Source organism: Sorex fumeus, unplaced genomic scaffold (assembly GCF_029834395.1).
Source record: "Sorex fumeus unplaced genomic scaffold, SorFum_2.1 ptg000231l, whole genome shotgun sequence".
NCBI lineage: Eukaryota > Metazoa > Chordata > Mammalia > Eulipotyphla > Soricidae > Sorex > Sorex fumeus.
This window is the reverse complement of record NW_026606288.1, coordinates 1,512,555-1,537,757: the sequence shown is the minus strand read 5'-3', so window position 1 is coordinate 1,537,757 and position 25,203 is coordinate 1,512,555. Positions and strand designations below refer to the sequence as shown.

The following is a 25,203-nucleotide window of genomic DNA, read 5'->3' as shown; positions in this document are numbered from 1 at the left end:
ATCGATTGTTGTGGATGATAATTGCTTCTTTATCTGGACTCCCACTCTCAGATATGATTTCCCAAGGTCACCGGTCAAGTTTTGTCACCATTTTATTCCCCAGACTAATAGCACTTGACAATAGTTCTGACAGGCCATGAGTTAATGCTTGTTAGATAAGTTATATGAGGAATTCAGAGAGGATGCATGGGAAAAGAAAAGAAAAAGGTCTAAAGACATGGGGTCAAGATTAAATTCCAACTGAAATGCAAGCACAAAAGTTTGCAAGTCTGTAAATATACCTCACAGTGATTCACTAATAAAAGAAAAAAGATTAAATTCCCAAAACAACTGGATTCTCAATGACATGTAAATTCCCCCTAACTTCTGCTCATCCCCCAAACTGTCTTACTCTAAAGAAATAAAACAACTGTAAATTCCCGCTAGGGAAGTCATAGAATACGTGCTTCGCATACCTGAGGCCCTGTGTTAAATTACTAGTACCACAAAGCAAAAACTTATGCATTTAGGGACCCTTAAGTGGGGTAATGGTCCAATCCCATAGCAACACATGGATTCCCAAACATAGTCAAGTGTGGCCCTGATGACCCCTGAGCACTGTTGGGGTGGCCGGGTAATCCCTGGCACTGCAGGACCCAAGTAGCACTGCATCCCCATTGCACTGAATAGTGCATCAACCCAGTTGACTGAGAATCAACTCATGCCCAACTCATCCCCCCACCCCCACCTCAACCCCACACAAACTCATTGAGTAATTGCGATAATTTAGCAATGAAAGACTGTCAATGAAAGACTGTTAAAAAGATAGCTCAGGGGTCAGGGGTTGGGCATTTATGTGCTCAAGGTTTCACGTGCTCTCCCTCCACCCTTGAGCATTGACGGGTGTTGCCCTGCCAGCCTCCAGCGCTAGCCCTGATATTGAGCCCTACTATCAAACCATCTAGCCCAGATGGCTCGAATATTACTGGCAGTGACTCCTGGGTCCCCTGATCATTGTTTGTCAAGTTAAAGGTGTTCTTTCTTGGTTTTCTTTCTTTTAAAAAATGAGATGCACTGTTGCAAAACTATTCATGATTGGGTTTCAGTTCAACGTTCAATATTGCAACGCCTATCCCTCCACTAGTGTACGTTTCTGACCATCAGTGTCTGCAGAATCCATCCCACCATCCCCACCTTGTCTCCACCCTCCACCTGCCTCTATGGCAAACACTTTTCTTCTTACTTTCACTTTACTTTTGGGCATTATGATTTGCAATACAAAAACTGAGAGGCCACCAAATGAGCTGAAAGTGGATAACCAAATGAGTTATCCACTTTCAGCACACATCTCCCATTCAGAGAGATCCCTCCCACCATCATTGTCATAATGGTCCCTTCTCTATCCTAACTTAATGGTGTTCTTTCAAGAATGTCTGGTGGGGCCTCCCAAGAATGGCGGTTCATTGATTTGCCCTCCATATCCACATTCCCAGTCTTCTGTTTTCATTTCTAAAGTATCATCATCCCCACGTGCTTGGACTTACAGGGCTGATCATCATCAAGGAAATTCATAAGCCATTTGGTATCCAAAATCTCAAGGCATAGATTCCCTTGAGAAATTGATCAAGTAGATAATAGCTGTTCGGTATAGGTACACACCGGTAGTATACACACCTAGAAGAGTATTTAGTAGGTGATGACTTAAAAAAAAGACTTTTTCTTTTGAACTTAAGGTTCACATTAGTGAGTTCTGATGGTAAAATGCATCTTTCCAATTCAACTATTTTTGCCCATCAAATGGGAAGGGCACTGCCCCTCAATATTATTAAGGAAACTTTACTCTGGGCTAGAGATACACTAGAAGAATCTTTCTCTGTTAAGACTTCTACTGATGACAATCTTCCAGTTAACATAAACTGTTTTCAGGTGAGTGTTATAAGTCACATTTGTACTTTTCTCAGCTTGTGGTGTCAGAGGCTTCAGACCAGACCAGATATCTATCTAGAATGTTAAGATATTTAATAATTATCTATCCATCAGCCACTGAAATCCTTGAAAATACAATGGGAACTGTAATCTCCCACCTCTAGATAGTATACACTCTAGCTCAAGTATATAGGGAGTCTGTAAGAACTCTGCCTTTTGGGGGGTCAGGGGAGGTGTTAAGGGCCATATTGATGCAGTTGAGGCAGAAGGGGGTCTCTGTGTTTGTTTGTGATTCCCAGATTCTTCAATATTTTCAAGAATGAAAATACTGAGAATAAAGATGTTCACACTCAGGACTAGAGCGATAGTATGGAGGGTAAGGTGTTTGTCTTGCATGCAGCCGACCCACGTTCGATTCCCAGCATCCCATATGGTCCCCTGAGCACTGCCGGGAGTAATTCCTGAGTGAAAATCCAGGAGTAACCCCTGTGCATTGCTGGGTGTGATCCAAAAAGCAAAAAAACTGTTCACGCTCAGAGTTGGAAAGTGGGAATGTTTATTGAAAAGCAGAAGAGAAAAGAAAAGAAGCTCCCCAAGTGGGTAGGAACTTAGTATGGTACTAAATTAAAAGGAAGTTTTATGCACACCCTGTTAAGGGCTCCTTGTATTCTTTATTGGTTGACAAGGGTTTACAAAAGATGCCAGAAAATCACAGGGATTTTGAGCTGGTTTAAGTCTTTTCAGGCAGGCCAGAGTGCTAGCACAGTAGAGAGGACATTTGCCTTGCACAGGGCTGACCCAAGTTCCATCCCCAGCATCCCATATGGTTCCCTGAGCACCACCAGGAGAATTCTTCAGTGCAAAGCCAGGAGTAACCCCTGTGCATTGCCGGGTGTGACCCAAAAAACAAACAAAAAATTATATAAATAAAAAACAAACAAACAAAAAATGTCTTCAGGCATTATTGCCCATTTTCTTAGTTTCGCTGTCAGCCTAGACTCCAGGGCAGAATTTTATGTTCCTGAGAAACCCTGGGAATGCTGAGAACAGAAACTTGGGGATGGAATGTGTCAGGTTGATAGGGGAGAGATGGAACACCTGGAGAGAGAGAGTTATGGCTTCCTCTCTCACTGGCAAGGGGAAACTGAGGCTTCCTCTTTTAATGCCTGGTAGTGCTCAGAGGCTGCTACTGGCTCTGTGCTTAGGCATAAACCCCGGTGGTGCTGAAAGGACCAGATGCTGTTACGGTTGAGGGGTATTTGAAGGCAAGGCAAATGCAAGGCATATCTCTCTCTCTCTCTCTCTCTCTCTCTCTCTCTCTCTCTCTCTCTCTCTCTCTCTTTCTGGGCCTAGAAGAAATTCTGTTTTTATCTGTGAACAAGTACTAAATGACTGACTTTATATTACCCTTAAAGTCAGCATAAGAACCTCAAGTCAGGGCCAGAGCAATAGTACAGCAGGTAAGGCATTTGCCTTGCTAGTGACTAACCCAAGTTCAATCCCTGGCATCCCATATGGTCCCCCAAGTACCACTAGGAGTAATTCCTGAACGCAAAGCCAGGAGTAACCCCTGAGCATCGCTGGGTGTGACCCAAAAGGAAAAAAAAAGAAGAATCTCAAATAATTGCTCTTTTTTAAAGTCTGTCCTTTAGAAGCATTCCTCTCTCTCTCTCTCTCTCTCTCTCTCTTTCTCTCTCTCTCTCTGTAGGTGTATGTTTTCAGGAGCTATTTCATGGAGATATCCAATTAAGTCAGCAATATTTCAAAGGCCTGATGCAAGTTAGGTGTAGAACTAGGTGATGAGACTTACACCCGTCAAGAGTTACGTCATTTAAATGGAGAAAGGGACAAAACATATGCAAAAAATAATGCTGCTGTATACCCAATAGTGGGTTCAAAGAGGAGGTGCAGCCCACAAACAGGCAGGCAGGCAAGAGAGAGAGAGAGAGAGAGAGAGAGAGAGAGAGAGCAGTGGGCTTTGGAGATGACAGTGGTAGATGTCCACTTGGAAGACATCACATCTTGACTGTGGGAAATCAATCCCCTAACAAAAAATGCAAGGTCAGGACAGTCACTTGGGCAAAATACCGTAGGTCTTTTAGAATATAATTTAGGCAGCAAACTGCACCCAGGACAGGATAGAATTAAACAGCTTAGGGATTTTTATATGTAGAGGGCAACACAGGTGAAAAAAAAATAGAATAAAAAACTGTCATCAGGACTGTGTACTTTAAGGGTGCCTGCTGATTGGCTATGTGAAATATCCTAGCCAACTCTTAACGTACCCATTGAATTTGGATGCTCACCAACTGTCCTTAATGTTGCTGTCAACTTTATTTTTCTTTTTGGATCACACCCAGTGATGCTTGGGTTACTCCTGGCTCAGCACTCAGGAATTACTCCTGGTGGTGCTTGGGGGACTATATGGGATACCAGAGATGAACCCAGGTGGGCCTCATGCAAGGCAAACGCCCTACCCGCTGTACTACCACTCCGGCCCCTGCTGTCAGCTTAAACAATGGCTCACATTGATGCACTTGACGGGGTTGTGAAGGACAATAGTCCTTGATGTGGGTTAGTGACTTGAGCAGCAAAACTGACATCCCTCCTTTTCTTCCTAGGAGAATATAGTATTATACCAGAAGGGCCAAGTCTCAGTTAAAGTTATTGACTTTGGATCTAGCTGCTATGAGAACCAGAAAGGTAGGTCCCTCACCCCCACCATTCCAGTTCTTGGTACTAAATCTTTCTACTGTGATCTCTCTCCCTTCTAGTAACTGGGCTCTAGGTGGGCTCAGTCAAAATAGTTACTCTTAGGATTTGGAGCAAGGCAGGTTGCTCTCTGAGTCTGAGTTTCCACCACAATAAACAGAGATGTTAGAACTCAAACGTTGTGCAGGTCATTAATTTGCCATGCTCCTCCTTCTCCCGTGCACCTGGAATCCCCGACAAGCATTCGGTGGCAAAACTCACCAGATGTGCATCAGTATACTTAAAAAGGCCTCCAAGAAACTGCACCTATCAGCTCTCAAGTCAGATTTAATTTTTTTTAATTTTAATGACTCATCGTGAAATACTTACAGACTTTCATGATTGCGCTTCAGTCAAACAATGTTTAAGTACTCATTCCTCCACCAGTGCCCATTCTCCACGCCCAATGTTCCCAGTATTACTCTCCCCGACCCCACCCCTTCCCACCTCCTGCCTCTTTGGCAGACACAATTCCCTCTTACTCTCTCTGTCCTTTTGGATGTTGTGGTTTGCAATACAGCTAACAAGCAGCCATCCATGTTTGGTCCATAGTCTACTTTCAACATGCATAGACTGTCCCGAGCAATCCCTCCAACCATCATTTATTTAGTGGTCCTCTCTCAATCCCAGCTACCTTTTCTCCCAGTGCATGAGATCCATCAAGCTATGGGGCAGTCCTCCTGACCCTTATTTTAACTTTCCTTAGGTATTAGTCTCCTATTATGTTACTTCATATTCCACAAATGAGTGCAGTCCTTCTATGTCTATCCCTCTCTTTCTGACTCATTTCACTTAGCATGATACTTTCCACGTTGAACTACTTCTATGCAAATTTCATGACTTCATTTTTTTCTAACAGCTGCATAGTATTCCATTGTATAGATATACCAAAGTTTCTTTAACAAGTCATCTGTTCTCGGGCACTCAAGTTTTTTCCAGATTCTAGCTATTGTAAATAGTGCTACAATAAACATACAAGTTCTCAAGCCAGATTTACTGAATCTGAGTTTCTGGGGAAGAACCCAGGAGTGTGCACTTGGAAAACACTGCCGTCCTAAAGGTTGGCACTCCCTGCCCCAGAATTCTCTCGACATTCTCTATCTTTCAGGTTTGGCTCTAGAAAGAGGTTCCGAATTACATTTGCACAATATGCACCTGAACTTATTTAATAGTTTTTCCTTTTCCCCTTTGGCTTGTTTCAATTTTGAGATCTGAAAAGCCTTACCATAGAGCAAACCCTTATTAAATGTCTGCTATGGGTCAACCACAGGTTTGGGTTCCAGGAAGATAAAACTTAAGCTTTTTTAGCCTCAGGTTTGTTTTCCAATGTAAGAAAGAGAAAGAGGAAAAAGTGTAACACAGAGGTTGCAATGATTAGGGTTATACACACACACACACACACACACACACACACACACAGAGAGAGCTTTGGAGTGAAAGGAGAGGCAAAAAGAGGCATTGCGGTCCAGGAAGCTCAAAGGATTGAGCACTTGTGTGTGGCATTTCCATAACTGACCCTTTGTACCACATGCCCCTTGAGAACTATTGGAAGCAACTCCTGAGCACCAAGCGAGGAGTAAGCCCTGGGTACCTCTGGATGTGGTCCAACTTTTTGTTTTGTTTTAGGGCCACACCCAGCTGTGCTCAGGACTTGCTTCTGGCTTGGTGCTCAGGGATCACTCCTGGAAGACTAGTGACATATGGGATGCTGGGAATTGAACCCAAGTTGCCTATCTGCAAGGCAATAGCATACTTGCTGTTCTATTGATCTGGTCCCATGGCTATACAATTTTTAAAATAAAATTCATAAGACAGAACAGATAGTTCATGCCTGAGTGCATTCTTTGCATGCTGGAGGCCATGGTTCAATTTCCCAGCATTGCATGGATCCCCGAGCATTGCTGAGTGTGGCTTTAAAACCCAGTGGAATTAAAATTAAATAACTTAAAATTAAAAAAGAGTTCTGGGGATGTGCTATGGTGGTGGCCATGGGGGTTGAAGGATACTTTCTTCTTCAGAAAAGTACTGTTTGATAGATGTTCTAGGCTATTCTCAGAATCTTTGATGCAGACAGGTGTTCCTGTCTTTTGTGAGTCAATCCCACAAGAAATTCCAGGTAGCAAGCAAGCTGCCTCCCACAAAGAATTCATCTATTGCTTCTTCTCAGCTGTGGGGGCTGAGCACGCTGCTAGTGAGTCCCAGTCTTGGTGGCCAAGAGTTCATCCATACAAATACTTGGAACTGTATCTGGCACTTGATAAGCTTTATTATGGCCCATTAAGTCCATTTTACTTTTTTTAAAAATGGAATCACCGTGAGGTACACAGTTACAAAGCTGTTCATAATTGGGTTTCAGTAATACAAAGTTCTGTCTCTTCACCAGTGTACATTTCCCTACTGATGTCCCCAGTTTTTCTCCTGTCCCCCAGCCTCTCCTGCCTCTGTGGCAGGTGCTTTTCCATTAAGTCCATTTAAAAAGTAACTGCATTTAGGGGCAGAGAGTGTTTTGCACACTGCCAAAATCAGTTCAATCCCCAAAATTGCATATGGTGCCCAGAGAACCACCAGGGGTCACTCCTGAGCACAGAGTTAATAGTAGGCGCTCAGCACCACCAGGAATGGCCCTCAAACCAAAACCAAATCAAACCAAAACAAACCAACTATCACTGTCACTGTCCTCCTGTTGTTCATCGATTTGCTTGAGCAGGCCCAGTAACATCTCCATTGTGACATTTGTTACTGTGTTTGATATATCAAATATGTCGCAGGTAGCTTGCCAGTCTTTGCTGTGAGGGCAAGATCCTCTAGGTAGCTTGCTAGGCTCTCTGAGAGGGGCGGAGGAATCGGACCTGGGTCAGCTGGGTAGGTCACATGCAAGGCAAACGCCCTACTGCTGTGCTATCGCTCCAGCCCATTTAGTACTCTGGTGGGGTGCAATAACTTTATACATCAGTATTTCAACACTATTGTACCATCTTAGATAAATGAAACTAATTAATACGCTCTTTTATTTAGTTTGAAAAACTCCTTTATTAGTTTATTTTAATCTTAGGCTAATGAAAATACTTAACAAAACATTTAAAATTTTAATAAGCATTTAAAATTTTAATAAAGAACTCCCCTAGGTGTATATACTTTAATTTCAAGGTGCCTCAAATCCATTTTAGAGCCTAGCAGTGTATAAAAAACTTTGTAATTGAATTATTTTATAATTATAGCATTTTTACCATCATCAGTTTGATTAGCAGAGAAATACTTATGGATTATCCTTGCTGTCCCTGTCCAGATAACTCTCTAGCATCATTTGGTAATGATCATAATGCCCCATTTCTCTGACTTTTGTCTCCTTGCCTGTAAAATCTAAACTCCTACGATACTATCTTTTTGTTTTTAGGGGTGGGGGTTACACCCGGCGATGCACAGGGGTTACTTCTGGCTCTTCACTCTGAAATCACTCCTGGCGGTGCTCAGGGGACCATATGGTATGCTGGGAATTGAACCCGGGTCGGCCGCGTGCAAGGCAAACGTCCTACCCGCTGTGCTATCGATCCAACCCCTATGATACTATCTTTTGCACCTCCTCATGTGCTACAATTTCACCAGGCTTTGCTTCTTGGCTGCGTGCAAGGCAAACACCCTACCGCTGTGGAGCGATAGCACAGCGGTAGGGCGTTTGCCTTGCACGCAGCCAACATGGCCGACCCGAGTTCGATTCCTCCGCCCCTCTCGGAGAGCCCGGCACGCTACCGAGAGTATCTCGCCCACACGGCAGAGCCTGGCAAGCTACCAGTGATGTATTCGATATGCCAAACACAGTAACAACAAAACCTCCAATGGAGATGTTATTGGGCCCACTCAAGCAAATCAATTAACAACGGGAGGGCCTTTACCTTTACCTTACCTTTGCTTCTTAGACTTTCTATTATAGGACACGGTGCATGTACAGTTAGATATACGGATGCACATTCTAAAGTGCATATTTTGTGCACTTCCTAAATATTGATGTGCAACCATCCTTTCCACGTAACAGTACTTTTATTTTATTTATTTATTTATTTATTTATTGCTTTTTGGGTCAGACCTGGCAATGCACAGAGGTTACTCCTGGCTCTGCACTCAGGAATTACCCCTGGCAGTGCTCAGGGGATCATATGGGATGCTGGGAATCGAACTTGGGTCGACCGCGTGCAAGGCAAATGCCCTACCCACTGTGCTATCGCTCCGGCCCCCGTAGCAGTACTTTTGGAAGTTATCAAACCCAAAATCTGTTTGAAAGTTTAGCTTTATATTATTCTTCATGTGCTTTCTTTGTGGGGAGGTGAAGGGCCCTCCAGAATAGTGTAGAGGGGACCCGGGAACCATTCCCATCAATGTTCGACCCATCTCTATTCCAACACATCACTGGAATACAGCCCAGTGATGTGTTGTATTCCGGGCTCAGTAGTATTGGGGGCCACCAGGGCCACCTCTGGAAGTTCTCAGGGGGTCATGCATATGTGAGGGTCAAACTCGGGCCTATCATGTGCAGGGAATGCATCCTTGATCCCTGAACAATTTATCCTGCCCCTACCCCATTTTTTTTGGTTTTTGGCTACTTTGGCTGGAGCAATAGCACAGCAGTAGGGCGTTTGCCTTGCGCACAGACAGCCCGGCCGAACTGGGTTCGATTCCTTCTCCCCTCTCGGAGAGCCCGGCAAGCTACTGAGAGTATCTTGCCCACATGGCAAAGCCTGACAAGCTACCCCTGACGTATTCAATATGCCAAACACAGTAACAGCAAGTCTCAAAAAAATGGAGACGTTACGGGGCCCGCTCAAGCAAATCGATGAACAATGGGAAGACGGTGTTTGACAGAGATTTAATCAATCAAGGAAAGATAAGATAACACCACCATGAGAATCAGTTTGCAACCAAAGGTTTTGAAATTAGCTATACAATGTGGATTCTAAATCCTGGTCATTTTCTTTGTCAGGTTTTAAAAACCAAATCTAATGATGGGGGAAAAGACAGCTGAGATAGAGAAGGGACCACCAAGTAAAGGATACTAGGAGGGACCGCTTGGGATGGGAGAAGCATGCTGAAAGTAGACTATAGACTGAACACAGTGGCCACTTAATACCTCTATTGCCAACCACAACACCCAAAAGGAAAGAGAGAACAAAAGGGAATGCTCTGCCATAGAAGTGGGGTGGGGTAGAGGGGACGGGGTAGGAGGGATGGGAGGAATACTGGGCCCACTGGTGGTGGAGAATGGCCACTGGTGGAAGGATGGGTACTCGATCATTCTATGACTGAAACGCAAGCACAAAAGTTTGTAAATCTGTAACTGTAACTTCACGGTTATTCACTAATAAAAAATTAAAAAAAAATAAATATATCAAATAAAATCCCAAAAGATATGAACATAAAAACTATTTGCACACTGTCACTGTCCTCCCATTGTTCATCAATTTGCTCGAGCGGAAATTAAAATATAGGGACTGGAGTAATAGCACAGCGGGTAGGGCATTTGCCTTGCATGCAGCCAACCTGGGTTTGATTCCCAGCATCCCATATGGTCCCCTGAGCCTCATGAGCCAGGAGTAATTCCTGAGTGCATGAGCCAGGAGTAACCTCTGTGCATTGCCGGGTGTGACCCAAAAAGCAAATAAATAAATAAAATAATTTTAAAAAGAAATTAAAATATAATATTCATTAGAAAAAAAAAAGCTATAGCTGCCAGTGTTTGGGGTCTGCTCCTGGCTTTGTGCTCAGGGATCACTCCTGGAAGTGCTCAGGGGACCATAGAGAGGTGCTGGGTGTCAAGGATTAAATGGGGTTTGGCTGGATGTGGTGCTTGCTTTGATATCTTCCTGCAAATCCTGCAGAGTGAGATGTGGAAAGCTTAAATGATCTTTCATCGCTCCAGGCAGGAGGTACCCTGGTGAAATCACTTCTTGGGATTGGAGTGGAAAGTTTTTCCCACTCGTGACTATTCTTTTTTACTCCCTGCAGTATACAGCTATATCCAGAGTCGGTTCTACCGATCCCCAGAAGTGATTCTTGGCCACCCCTACAACATGGCCATTGATATGTGGAGCCTGGGTTGCATCATGGCTGAGCTGTACACGGGCTACCCTCTCTTCCCAGGGGAGAATGAAGTGGAGCAGCTGGCCTGCATCATGGAGGTGAGGGGGGTGGGGGGCTTGGGGACCTTGTATATTACAGCTTGATTTTTCATTAGATGCTCATTAAAAGTTGCTTTGAATATACTTCTCCAAAACATCACGTGAGTGAATCCCTACCCTGTGTTTCTTGAAGGTGCTGGGCCTGCCACCCACCCACTTCATTCAAACGGCCTCCAGGAGACAGACCTTCTTTGGTAAGTTCGCCGGGTCTAACTCTCTCTCTCTCCCTCCCTTCCTCCCTCCCTCCCTCCCTTCCTTCCTTCCTTCCTTCCTTCCTTCCTTCCTTCCTTCCTTCCTTCCTTCCTTCCTTCTTTCCCTCCCTCCTTTCTTTCTCTCTCTGTCTCCATCCCTGTCTCTCTCTCTTTCTCTCTCTCTCACTCACTCTCTCTTTCTCTCCATCTCTCTCTGTGTCTCTGTGTCTCTGTCTCTGTTTTCCATTGTGATTCATAAATTGCCAAAGGGTGTGAATCCCCAAAGCATGTTGGTATCCTTTCCCTGGTGTCATCCTGAAGGGCAAAGAGGAACGAGAGGTTTCATTTAAGAAAGTGGGAAAGATTCCCCAGACTGGTACCAGTTGGCATGATGGAGAGGAAATTGGGTACCACTTCTGGGAATGTAATCTTGGCAATAAAAATGTTCAGGAGGAGAATGATTTGATTCCTGCTCAGATCTTGAACCCTCAAGATGATGGGGCTGGAGTGATACAGATGGAGCTTTTGTCTTATATCAGGCCAACCCAGGTTCAATCCCTGGTATCCCATATGGTCCCCCTCCAGAGTGACTCCTGAGTTCAGAGCCAGGAGTAAACCTTGAGCATTTCCCAGAGTGGCTCCCAAACAAAAACAAACAGAAACCCAAAAAGATTATGATTAAATTCTGGCCTGTAAATTCTCCCTGCCTCTCCCCCTGCCCCAACACACACACACACACACACACACACACACACACACACACACACACACACACACCGCTGTGCAAGGAAATCTAAGAGCAGATTTTTCTTATTTTTTTGGCTTTTTGGGTCACACCCAGCAATGCTCAGGGGTTCCTCCTGACTCTGTGCTCAGGAATGACTCCTGGCGGTGCTCGGGGGACCATATGGGATGCTGGGAATCAAACTCAGGCCAGCCAAGTGCAAGGCAAACACCCTACTCGTTGTGCTATTGCTCCATCCCAGATTTTTCTTTTTAAGAATAGTGAGAAAGGGGCTGGAGCAATAGCACAGAGGGTAGGGCATTTGCCTTGCACGCAGCTGACCTAGGTTTGATTCCCAGCATCCTATACGGTCCCCTGAGCACTGCCAGGAGTAATTCCTGAGTGCAGAGCCAGGAGTAACCCCTGTGCATCACGAGTTGTGATCCAAAAATAAAAAATAATATTGAAGACTATCTGGAGTGATAGTTCAGTATGTAGGGTGTTCGCTTTGCCGACCCAGGTTTGATCCCTGGCATCCTATGTGGTCCCCTGGGCCACATACTACCAACACACACTACCAGGAGTGATCACTGAATGCAGATCCAGGTGTAAACCCTGAGCACATCTGGGCATTCCTTCCCCTACCCCCCCAAATCGAATAGTGGGGAAACTCCATTACTGTATTTTGTATTATTAATGAAACATTATTTCTTCCTGATGATGAAATTCTCCTCACAATTCCAATCCTCAGGCCTATGCCAAACTCACTGCAACTTTGGTACAAAATCCAGGGAAGTCTGCACAGTTTTGCTATGAAGACGTGGTAGCTTGCCACTGAAATATTGAACATCTATTTAAATGTGGATGTTCACCACACCTCCATGCAGCCCCCTCTTCAAAGTTTCTAGAATTTTTATGATTTTCTACCTTTCTGTTCGGTGGTTCTATATAAAATGGTCAGGCGGAAGCAAGGCTGAAATAAGTTTTTTCAGGGCACCTAGAACCAAAAACGAGAGTCCCAGATTTAAAAAAATCTCCTTAAAGGGTCATACCAGAGATTCCCCTATAAAAGGAGCTTGAGTAGCCTAACACTAAGTGGAAGAAAAATACAGGGGGAAGATCAGGGGAATTCTTCGACAAGGGATTGATGCCATATGGAATGACATTTCTGTTTTGGTTTTGTTTGGGGGCCACACCTGTTGGTGCTTAGGCTTCCTCCTGACTCTGCTCAGATCACTCCTGGCTAGCCTCTGGGGACCCTATGTGTTGCCAGGGATAGAACTGAAGTCATCTGCATGCAAAACAAATGCCCTACCTGTTGTAGCTCCAGTCTTAGAATGACATTTATGGCCTGCTTTTGGGGGGGGGGGGGAGTTCACACTTGGAGATGCCTAGGGGTTACTCCTGACTCTGCACTCAGGAATTACTCCTGGCGTGCTCGGGGGACCATATGGGACACTGGGAATCGAACCCGAGTTGGCCGTGTGCAAGGCAAATACCCTACCTACTGTGCTATTGCTCCAGCCCCAATTAATGACCTGTTTTTTTTTTGTGTGTGTGACAGTCAGGCTCGTCCATCTGCACGCATAGGCATAGAATCCCAGTCCTTTCTAGTCTTCCTCATTAAACGAAAGTGACTTCAGAATCACAGTTCCCCCCCACCATTTACCCGATCAATCCCCATCAATCAAAGAGCTAGAAAGCACCCCTTCTGGGGTAATCTTCCTGGATCAAAGGATATGAACGACACTGGTGTTCAGTCATTATATACTGGTTCAGCCTGTGGAGGTTAAAAATGAAATCTCTTCCTCTGTATGACTTTATGAAAGTCCACAGCTCTGAGTCCTGACCACAGCCATAGTTTCCTTGGCCCACCTTCCCCAGGACTCCTTGAACACCCATGATCTGTCATCTGAAAGTTTAACAACTGGCAAGCAGGCCATTGCTATAGTTATGATCAATGATTGTCATCAGTGATCATAATCAATGAAACCTGATTGTCTTAAGACCCCACCTTCCCTCGCTTCCCTCTCCCACAGCAATAAAGATCTGGATGATTTGTTGCTGAGTTTAACTCTTGTGTGAAGCAATGAAATTTTGCTCCATAGAAACTATTAAAGTCAAAAGATACTTTTAAAGTCATCACTTCTAATGCAATTTGGGATTTTGAAGGACTTGTGGAGAAAAGAGCTGGGAATTTGTCATTGTGGGTAGAGTCACAATGTAAGTCAATGTACTGATCTCAGTAGCGTGTGTCTGGAGAATAAGAAAGAAGGAAATGGAAGAATGTATTTGGTACAATGGTTCCCAGGACACATTTTTTGCCATGTCCCAGAATACCCTGTTGTTACCATCAGCATTGGGCTACACAATACAGATGTGGTTTTGGAGACAATGATTTAATGTCTTCCCTTTCTGCAGAAGAAGGTCTTAATTGGGAGTTGTATCCTTTAGTGGTTTCCAAAATTTGTCTGATTATAAAAATCATGTGGATGCTCAGCAAAGTCCCCACATAACCTAAGATACAGTAGGTCAGAAGTGAGACTCACAACTTAAACTTTTCATAGTATTTCCTTGTGATTTTCTGATCAAGGAGAGTTTGTGTGTATGTCTCTGATTCCAAAAGCATTAGAAGTACTTCCTTTTGCTTCTTCTGGAATGTCCTTCACTTCAACCCACTGAATTTATCAAAATAATTCAGCTCAACATATAAATTGTGTGTGTACACATTTGTCCCTCTGCCTGCAGAGTTTCGGGTATGAGTATGTTTTCTAAATTTGCACACAAGAATTCTGAATCTGAATGAGTGGTCTCACCCTTCAGGCATTGCATAGAGTAACCTTAGGGAACCCTTAAATTTCTATTCTGAGCTTCTTTTAAGGCATGGAAACTCATACATTCATGGAAATGATTGAAGAAAGTCAATCTAAAAGCTGTGTCTTGAACAACCAATTATGATCATTTTAATGATTAAAAAAAAAGTAATGCTATTTATTTGCTTGAGTCGCTTAAAGAGGTGTCCTGAAAGTAAATCATTCTCCCAAAATGACTATCTTGTTATATCTGAGGGGTACTTCCATGTCTTACTGTATTAGTATCTGGAAAAGGAGAAATGAGCACAGATCATCCAGGGGCAATTATCTGTGCTTGGTTTGACATTCTTTGTCAGAGCTGAGTGGCTTTGTCACTTTAGATTTATTTTTATTTATTTTATTTATTATCATCCCTTTGATTTTACCTTAACTTTGCACCATTAAAACCAGGATGGATTTGGGTAGAGGTGAGCTGGGAAGGAGGTTTGGAGGAGGATACTGAACTACAAGAAAAACCAGAGGTTGATTCTATAGACTGGACAGAGCATATGGTTATTTCAAATTGGTTGGAACTCTTGGGTATGTTGTGGGTGTGTGAGTGAACAGGGTGTGGGGTGGGGGCTGATATAGAGAAAGAGTGAGAAAATTGCAAAAATCACTCTAAGAGGTGTGGTTGAGTGAAGAGCTGTGATGTGACCAGTGAATATTTAACCTGAAACTAAACACAGAATGTTGTATCTCTAAAGATTCCAGAGGTTTTCCTAAAAATATAACCAACAATAGGGGGAAAAAGAGATACCCAGATTCCAAGGACCTCACAATGGTGCTGAAGACCTATGACACCAGCTTCCTGGACTTCCTCAGAAGGTGTTTGGTGTGAGTTTGTTGGGGTGTCTTTGCCTGTGGTCTTCTTCATTAAACATATACATTCCCACTTTTTTTTAAAAAAAAAGCACTTGCTGGTGAAAAAGTATGGGGCTGGGAGACAGTTATAACAACAGCACTAAGAAACACTAACCGTTGAGTTTGAGAATCTATAAAACCATTTTCCCTTCATTGTGTCAGCAAACTGCTCCCTTCTGATGGACAGGGAAAGGATTTGTGTGGCAAATCATTTTGTGCTGCAAATCATTTTGCAAAATGTGTTTGCAAAAATGGGGGACTCCGTGTAAGGAGCTTTAATGACTTGCCCTGTGATACCAGTGCGTGGAGTCAAATTTGCCAAACTCAAACTCTTGGCCTCAAACTTTTTGACCTGTGGGGTGATTGGGCAAGTTCTCAGTGCCTTCTGCTTCTCTAAACTGAAGCCAATTGCTTCCGGGTACCTGTCGAGACATGTCAACATGTTGTTGCATGCTTTGTCACGTAAGATGGGATCAGCCCTTACCTCCTAGAATTTATAACCTAACTCTTGTTTTATTACGGAATTGGGGGAAAGGAGAAATCTAGGAATCATTATGAACAGATTTTTGTGCTGATTTTGAATCATAGAAACTAGGTTCTGTACTCCCTCCAAGTCAGGAAAAAAGGAACAGCCACCCAAAATTGTCACGATGTTTAGACCATGTTAGCTGAGGCCAGGCTTTGAACAAAGCTTTTGCAAGTCTGTGTCCCATGAGCGACAGATGAGCCATGTGATATTTGGAAAGTCTTTGCTTCCCCCTGTGACCCAGTTTCCTTTTCTATGAAAATGGGATATTCCTAAGATACCGCTCAAGAAGATCAGTCCTATGGTTTGTTTATTTGTGGATGGTTGTATCAGTATAGTCTTCATTTTCCTAGAAGTGTTTCTCACCAATTCTCTGACCCTAACCTTCTTTTCCAACCTCGTTTTCATCCTGGAGGCCTCTGTCCTACCAGTTGCTCCCCAGTCTTGTGCATTGGCCCTCCCATTCACACAATTTTTACTTGCAGCCCCCTTGAATTGTCCTGAGAGCCCACGCGGGGCCTTATAGTCCAGTGTTGAGAAACGCTGTTCTAGCGGGATGATGCCATTTTAGCAGAACACTTTTCTGGGTTTTGCACACTCTGGCATTTAAAATACTAGCTTAGAGGATAAGTCATTGTGTGCTGCTGAAAGTTTTCCCACCTTGAGATGGTTGTGTTGTACGACCCAACTGAAAAGTGAGGCTGAGAAGAATCCTGGACCCATCTACTCTCTACCCCATTCCAAACTTTGGATGAAGTTCTAGAATGTGTGTTAACAAATGCCAGAAACTCACTACTGAGACCAAGATGAATCATCCAGAAATACCAATCATCCAAAGCACAGCGCAGAACCAAGTCTCCCTCTTCCCTCTTCCCTCCTCCAGCAACCCTCCTTGCCTCTCTGCAAAGAGTTGGTAGTTCACAATTTGCCAGAGGCAGTGAAGTGACAAAGGCCTATTACCCCATCAGCTCAGATTTTGCTGATTAGCAAACCTTTGAGGCTAGACATTATAAAATTTTTTTTTGCTTTTTGGGTCACACCCAGAGATGCACAGGGGTTACTCCTGGCTCTGCACTCAGGAGTTACTCCTGGCGGTGCTCAGGGGACCATATGGGATGCTGGGAATCGAACCCAGGTTGGCCACGTGCAAGGCAAACACCCTACCCGCTGTGCTATCTCTCCAGCCCCAGACATTATAAATTTTTATAGTCAGATGTAATAGATGAGTGTAGATTCTAGATCTACATGGTATAAGCTAATTTTAGACGGGAGAGAGATATGCCTCAACCACACTTCATTGGACAAAAATCCTGGGAGCTTCAGTTATTCTGGTTTCTTGATGAGTCTAAAGTGTTCATACCATATATATGCAGCTTCATGCTATACCCAGTAGGTCAGACACTAATTAAATAACACCAGAAATTACTTATCTTGGAAGGTGCCAACCCTCTCAGAGGGTCAAAAGTTATGCCAACGGAAATTTGTTGTCTCATTCTGTATAATACTAAAGGATCGAATTAGGATGTGGGCTTACTAGGAAAAAAGTTCCAGGGTAAAAATTCTCAGAAAGTGAGGGGGCTGAAGTGATAGCACAGCGGGTAGGGCGTTTGCCTTGCACGCGGCCAACCCGGGTTCAATTCCCAGCATCCCATATGGTCCCCTGAGCACCGCCAGGGGTAATTCCTGAGTGCAGAGCCAGGAGGAACCCCTGTGCATCTCCAGGTGTGACCCAAACAGCCAAAAAAAATTCTCAGAAAGTGAATTTTGGATTAACAAAAGTGAACATGTTAAGGAGTTGAAGTTTTCCAAAATTGGAATAACTAATTCTGTGTAATCTAATGTGTCACTGCATTTGAATGTTGGCGACATTTTATCCATATCAATGAATCATTTTAAGAGTTCGAGAATGTTCTTTGTTATATGTTTAGAGGCCCATATTCTATAGTTTAGGAATTGAAATTAATCTTTTTTTTGGGTGGGGGGAGGGCGCTTGGGACCACACTCAGCAGTATGCAGGGAATATTCCTTCCGCTGCTCAGGGATCACTCATGGTGAGCTTAGCGGACCAGATGGATTGCTGGGGATGGAACCCTGGTTGAGTATGTCTAAGGAAGTGCCATACTCACTGCACTGTCCCTCTGATCCCAAAGTGTCTCTCTTTATTTTTTTTAATCTTAGTTAACTGAATTTTATTCCAGTGGTTACAGTTTTCTTTATTTCTCGTATGGGAAGTTCTAGGAGAGAATTTGGAAGACTTGAATGTGCATGTGTTCCCTGGCTTGTCACTTCTTTTTTCTAATTGTTTCTAGTAGTTGTTTATAGGTGGTTAAAAATGAAAATTTCTTTTCTATGGTGATATATTTGATTTTTTAAACCATGGCTTCAATAGGATCTTTAAGAAAGAAGCAAATTCTGTATCTCAGTTTATGGCCGCTGTGAAAAAAAAATGTTTCATTTAATATAACAAAGGAAACAAAATAATAACCCCTACTGGGTTTTGTTGGTGTCTAGATGGGAGCCTTCTCTTCGCATGACCCCTGACCAGGCCCTCAAGCATGCTTGGATTCATGAATCACGCAATATCAAACCCCGGAACAGGGTCCAGAACCTGAGGAAATCCAGTCTCTACCTCCCCTGTGAGACAAGGAAAGATAAGGTTCCAGGGCATCGTCACCCTAGCAAAAAAGGTACAGATACTCCACTATCCAGCTCTGCTTCCATACTCTGTGAGCTAGACACCTCTGGAGGGTTTACACATTGATTTTTCCAAACCAGAAATCTCACTATCACTTTCTCTTTTGGATATTTTTGTCTTATAGGAAACTGGTTCCAGTTGAGTTCTCTGCAACTTTCCCCAGTGCTCCCATTGTTAGGAATACCCTTTTCCTCCGATTTTTTTTTTTTTTGCTTTTTGGATCATGCCAAGAGTTGCACAGAGGTTACTCCTGGCTCTGCACTCAGGAATTACTCTTGGCAGTGCTTGGGGGACCATATGGGATGCTGGGAATCAAATCGAACCCAGGTTGGCAGGAAGGTGAGAGAGGTGGTGGGGTTGGTGCTGGGATGTTGAACGCAGCCAACCTGGGAAGGGAAAAAGGAATCAAATATAGGAGAAAAGGGATTGGAGCGATAGCACAGCGGATAGAGCGTTTGCCTTGCATGCAGCTTACCCAGTTGATTCCCAGCATCCCAAATTGTTCCCCAAGCACCGCCAGGAGTAATACCTGAATTCAGAGCCAGGAGTAACCCCTTAAAAAAAACCAGAACCATCATCCCATTATCCAGTTAGGGGTAACAATATAAAATAAAGTATAGTAGGCATGCTATGCAGGATGGTTGGGAAAATGGAGACAGTGGTGTCTCCCTACCTGCTGATTTGGATTTTTATTATTTGTTTTGCTTTTTGGGGGGATCACACCCAAAAAGCAATACACAGGGGTTACTCCTGGCTTTGCACTCAGGAATTACTCCTGGCGGTGCTCAGGGGACCATATGGGATGCTGGGAATCGAACTTGGGTCAGCTGCGTGCAAGACAAATGCCCTACCTGCTGTGCTATGGCTCCCGCCCCTTTCCTCCTATTTTTAATTCCTTTTCCCTTCCTTTCCCCCATCCCCACTGTATAGCCTCTGCATCAACTATAGTCACCTCTGGAATTTTTTCAGATTTTGACATTTTCCAAATATTTTCATATGCAGAATAACCTAGTGTTTTTTATATGTGTGTGTTTTATAAATACAATTGAATTTTGGTCTTAACATTTCTTTATCAGATATGACCCTGGAAAATTTACTTGAAATTTCAATGTATGCTATTGTTCATTTATGAGACTATGAATAATGCCCATGTCTATAGTGGCTGAATGGATTAAATGAACTAGAACATGTAATGTGTGCAGAGTATAGCCTGACACATGGAAGGAAATTGCTTTTTTTTTATTCTAACTAGGATTTCCTTAAAGTAGTTTGTAACCTCAAGGACAATGAAGACTAATTAACATCTGAGCACTTTTTCCTGTGTCCTGGTATTCTTTTGGCAGAGGTGATCACAACAAAAGTTTTGGGCAAAATCAGAGATGGAGCCTCTAAGCACATTCAAAATTCAAGTGATCCACAGTGCTCTCTCCCATGCACCACTGAAGTTGTCCAGCTGCCTCAACTCATTGAAACATCCATGAAGACAGAGGCCACCAAGTCTGATGAGTCCAAGACCTCCAAGGAAGCAAGTAAAAACTCAACACCCAAGATCAAGAATATCTTGCCACCTATAGTATGACTTTTGATGAGGGTGGGTGCCCTATTCCTATACACCCACAGTGATTTGTACTGGAGACAGCACTTATATATAACTATACACCAGATTGTTGTTTTTTAATGCAAAAGCTCTGTTTAAGAAAGCAACAACTCAATCAAAATGGCCAACTGGCATGATTCCTCTTATATGAGGAATGGAGTATAGGTCCTTGCACCTACACTTTCTCCTTATGCCACTCCCTCCCCCGACAAATCAGATAAAATACCGGAGGTGTGTGTGTGACATAGGTGGTGTAAGAGCATCACTAGTAGAACAATGAATTAAACATTTTTTCTTACCCAACAAGTAGTCGTGGTTATGTTATTCAGGATTCTTGATTGAAAATGGTCACGGTCACAGTCACGGTCCTCCAGTTGTTCATCAATTTGCTCGAGCGGGCCCAGTAACGTCTCCATTGGAGACTTTGTTGTTACTGTGTTTGGCATATCAAATACATCACGGGTAGCTTGCCAGGCTCTGCCATGCGGGCGAGATACTCTCGGTAGCTTGCCAGGCTCTCCGAGAGGGGCGGAGGAATCGAACTCTGGTCGGCCACATTGGCTATGTGCAAGGCAAACACCCTACCGCTGTGCTATCACTCCAGCCAATTGAAAATGACCGAAGTAAAATATAAACTCATGTTGACCACCAAGGATATTGGGTTATGCCATTTGGGAGAATGCACACAGCAAGTTTAGTTTCACACAGAACAAGATCTAGTAAATTAAACAAAATAAACAAAACAAAACAAAAACTAAAAACATATGTCCCTAAAACTCAGAATCCCTCTCTCCCACCTCTGAGCCTCACATCTTTGCATGACTATTTAGCTCGAATGCCAGGAAATTAAGATGACCATTAGCACTCAGTCAACAAATAGCTTTTCCTCACCGGCAGGCAAGCCTCAGAAATAATTGAACTTGAACCCATCACTGTGTCTGAGATACTGGGTGGTATTCTCTGATTGATCAGCCTGCCCACCTTTGATGATGTGGGTGGCAAGTTCTTCTGCATGTAGCCATGGGTAGAGGGTTTTCCCAAAGTATAAGGAGATTGCCTAACCAACAGAATAGAGTCATTCATCCCCCATCCCAAATCTAGTCCTGCTCTACGGTGTATATGATTTTTTAAAAAAATGTTTTAATTTTTATTAGTGAGATACCATGAGGTACAGTTGTAGACTTACAAATTTTTGTGCTTGGGTTTCAATTGTACAATGATCAAATACCCATCCCTCCAGCAGAGCCCATTTCCTACCACCACGGATCCCTGTATCCCTCCCACCCCTCAGCTCCCCCATCCCACCCTGCCTCTGTAGCAGGGCATTCCCTTTTGTTCTCTCTCTCCTTTGGGGTGTTGTGGTTTGCAAAAGAGGCATTGAGTGGCAATCATGTTTGGTCTATAGTCTGTTTTCAGCATGCATCTCCCCTCCTGGGAGGATCCTCCCAACACCCTTTATTTGGTGCTCCCTTCTCCATCTGAGCTCCCTTTTCCCCTAGCATGTGTGGCTGGCCTCTCAGTCATGGAGCAAAATTCCTGGTACTAATCTCGTCCATTCTTGGGTGTTAGTCTCCTATTTTGTTACTTTATGTTCCCCAGATGAATGCCATCTTTCTATGTCTCTCCCTCTCTTTCTGACTCATTTTGCTTAGCATGGTACTTTCCATGTTGTACCACTTGTATGTAAATTTCATGACTTCATCTTTTCTAACAGCTGCATAGTACTCCATGATTTTTTTTAATTTAGTCACCATGAATTACAAAGTTATTCATGGTTGGATTTCAGACATACAATTTTCCAACACCAATACCTACACCAGGGCTCACTTCCCTTTACCATGGTCCCCCATTTCCCTCTCATCCACCAACCTGCCTCTATGACAGACACTTTTTAAAAAAATTAATTTGGACAATGTGGTGTATAGTGCTGTTACTGACAGGATTTCATGCACAATACTGCATCCTCTCATCCTCCCAAGTGACCACTTTGCTGCACCGTTGTCATAGTGTTCTCTTCCTTGCCCAACCTACCCCTACTTCCTACTGAAGACCAGTTTTTATGTAATTCAATTCTTTGTACATTGGTGATTTCCTTTCTCTGTTTCTTTATATCCTGCACACAAAAGAGATCATTTTGTGTCATTTGCCCTTCCTCTAACTTCAGCATGATACTCTCCAGATGCATGCAAAAGCAGCAAATCGCATGATCTCATCTTTTTTTTATGCCTGAGTAATAGGATAATATGATTTCTATGTGGTGGTAAACAAAACACCAATGATTATAGCATCAGCAACTTGGAAAGTAGATATGACTCCTTTTTTTTTCTTTTTGGGTCACACCCAGCAATGCACAGGGGTTACTCCTGGCTCATGCACTCAGGAATTACTTCTGGAGATGCTCATCGAACCCAGGTCACCATGTGCAAGGCAAATGCCCTACCTGATGTACTATTGTTCCAGCCCCGTAGATATGATTCCTAATTTTGTATGTGGCACTGACACATTTTATGAATGGAGACGCATTCTACGAATGGAGATACCAGGTCACTGAAGCTAAGGTCATGGGTGAACACATCCAGGGAAGATGATTTAAAAGGTTGTAAGAGCAGAGGGTTAAGGTCATCCTAGAAAATATAAATATATGAGATTAATCGAGTTGTGTAGAGCTCCAGAAAAATATAGGAAGACTGGAAACTAGAAGAGGATCAAGTTTCTAAAAAAGAAGATTAAGTCTCTAAAAAAGAAGATGAAGTTTCTAAAAAAAGATTAAGATTTAAGTGTAGAAATATGGGAAGACTGGAAACTAGAAGAGGATCAAGTTTCTAAAAAAGAAGATTAAGAATGACCCATGGTAGGGACTGGAGCAATAGCACAACGGGTAGGGTGTTTGCCTTGCACGTGGCAGACCCAAGTTCGATTCCCAGCATCCCATATGGTCCCCTGAGCACCGCCAGGGGTAATTCCTGAGCGCAGAGCCAGGAGTAACCCCTGTGCATTGCTGGGTGCGACCCAAAAAGAAAAAAAAATGACCCATGGTAGAAAGCTTGCCACAAAGTGGGTAGGGGTGTGAAGAAAGAGTAGAGAAGGGATCCTCTAGGATAATGATCGTTGGAAATGATCACTCTAGACAAGAACGGGGTTCTGAAAGGCGGTGAAGTGACATGCATGATACCCTCTCAGTAACAGTATTGGAAACCACAGTGCCTAAAAGGAAAAAAAAAAGGGAAAATAGAAAAATGTCCTCCATGGAGGCAGGCTGGGGAGGGGAGGTACTGGGGCCTTTGGTGGCAGGAAATGTACGCAGGTGAAGGAAAGGGTGTTGGAAAATTAAAAAAAAAAAAAAAGGTAAAGACCCTCCCATTGTTCATCGATTTGCTCGAGCGGGCCCAGTAACGTCTCCATTGGAGACTTTGTTGTTACTGTGTTTGGCATATCAAATACGTCACGGGGAGCTTGCCAGGCTCGGTAGCTTGCCGGGCTCTTCGAGAGGGGTGGAGGAATCAAACTCGGGTTGGCCATGTTGGCTGCATGCAAGGTAAACGCCCTACCGCTGTGCTATCGCTCCAGCGATGGAAAATTATGTGGCTGAAACTCAATCATGAACTTTGGAAGTGCAGCTGCTTCCTAGATCATGGCACAGTACGGAGATTTCTTAGAAAAGTAGGCAGAACTGCCATCCAACCTAACAATTCCACTTCTTGAAATTTATCCCCAAGGACACAGAAAAATCCATTCCAAAGGATACAGTATTGCCATTATTTGATGCAGCATTTATACACGACTTAGAATGCAACAGCAGGTGAGTGGATAATGAGGGTCTGGAATGTACACACGCACACACACACACACACACACACACAGAGAGTATACTACGCAGCTGCAGAATCCTATAAATTTAATCATATAATTAAATCATACAATTTGCTGAAACTAGGATGGAGCCAGAGATATCATTTTACGTCAGAAGGACAAATACTGAATGATCTCACTTATACATGGTACGTAGAATAACAAGACAAGGTACCAAAGCAGAATACCTAGATTGCCCTTGACCCTAGATTATAGAAATGAGAAGAGCAGGGAAGGAAAGAAATCAAGGCAGGGGAGGGTGGGAGAGTAAGAACAGGAGGAGGGAAGTAAAGGCAGGGGGCAGAGGCCTTGGGTAAGTCAGTGTAGAGATATACCTAACCCACAGAACCAACAATACTGCGAACTTGAGATCCAAACTTGCAACTACCAAATGTAAAAACGAGCCTGACAAGGAGGCAAGCTGGGGGCTTGAGTGATAGCATAGAAGGTACAGCACTTGCCTTGCATGTGGCTGGCCTGGGTTCGATCCCCGGCACCCCATATGGTCCTCCAGTCCACCAGGAGTGTGATCCATCACTGTAGAGTCAGATTCATGAAAAAATGCTGCACGACTGAGAAAGTAAATCTACTTTTACAGAACATGGGTTTTTTTCTGTAAGTGAATTTTTTAGATAGACAAAGTAAATTCTAACTTCGATTTGATCGATTTGCTCGAGCGGGCCCAGTAACGTCTCCATTGGAGACTTTGTTGTTACTGTGTCTGGCATATCCAATACTCTCGGTAGCTTGCCAGGCGAATCTCAAATCTGGTGACGAAAACTAACACATTTCCCAGGGATTTCAATTCTAAGAAACAATGGGGAAGGCCACATGAGAAAGTACCTTGTCAGGAAGTCATAGTCATCTGTTTTGTTTTGCATGCTTTTGAAAAAATTTGTGGTATGGTTGGCAAGACTTTGCAATTGATCAGCTTTTCTTCACTTGGCACTGGTGACTACCTAGTCACTAAAAACTAAAACCAGAAAATTCCTATATGGAGTTATAGGAACATTGTCAGTAGAGTCCCAATAGGACATTTGGCTCAGGGTCCTCTGACCAGAAAGGCACAAAAAAAACTGGCA

The 25,203-nt window shown here is 43.5% G+C and overlaps 1 protein-coding gene across 1 annotated transcript in view; it reads left to right on the top strand.

The window, feature by feature from the left end:
- Positions 1-20,254, top strand: part of DYRK4 (dual specificity tyrosine phosphorylation regulated kinase 4) — a 44,650-nt gene extending 24,396 nt beyond the window's left edge. Inside the window, exons 9-14 of the mRNA XM_056108658.1 lie at positions 4,527-4,608; positions 10,651-10,823; positions 10,957-11,017; positions 15,298-15,427; positions 18,492-18,667; positions 20,019-20,254. Of these exons, the coding sequence (XP_055964633.1) occupies positions 4,527-4,608; positions 10,651-10,823; positions 10,957-11,017; positions 15,298-15,427; positions 18,492-18,667; positions 20,019-20,254 (858 nt within the window). The remainder of the gene's footprint in view (positions 1-4,526; positions 4,609-10,650; positions 10,824-10,956; positions 11,018-15,297; positions 15,428-18,491; positions 18,668-20,018) is intronic.
- The last annotated feature ends 4,949 nt before the right edge of the window (positions 20,255-25,203 follow it).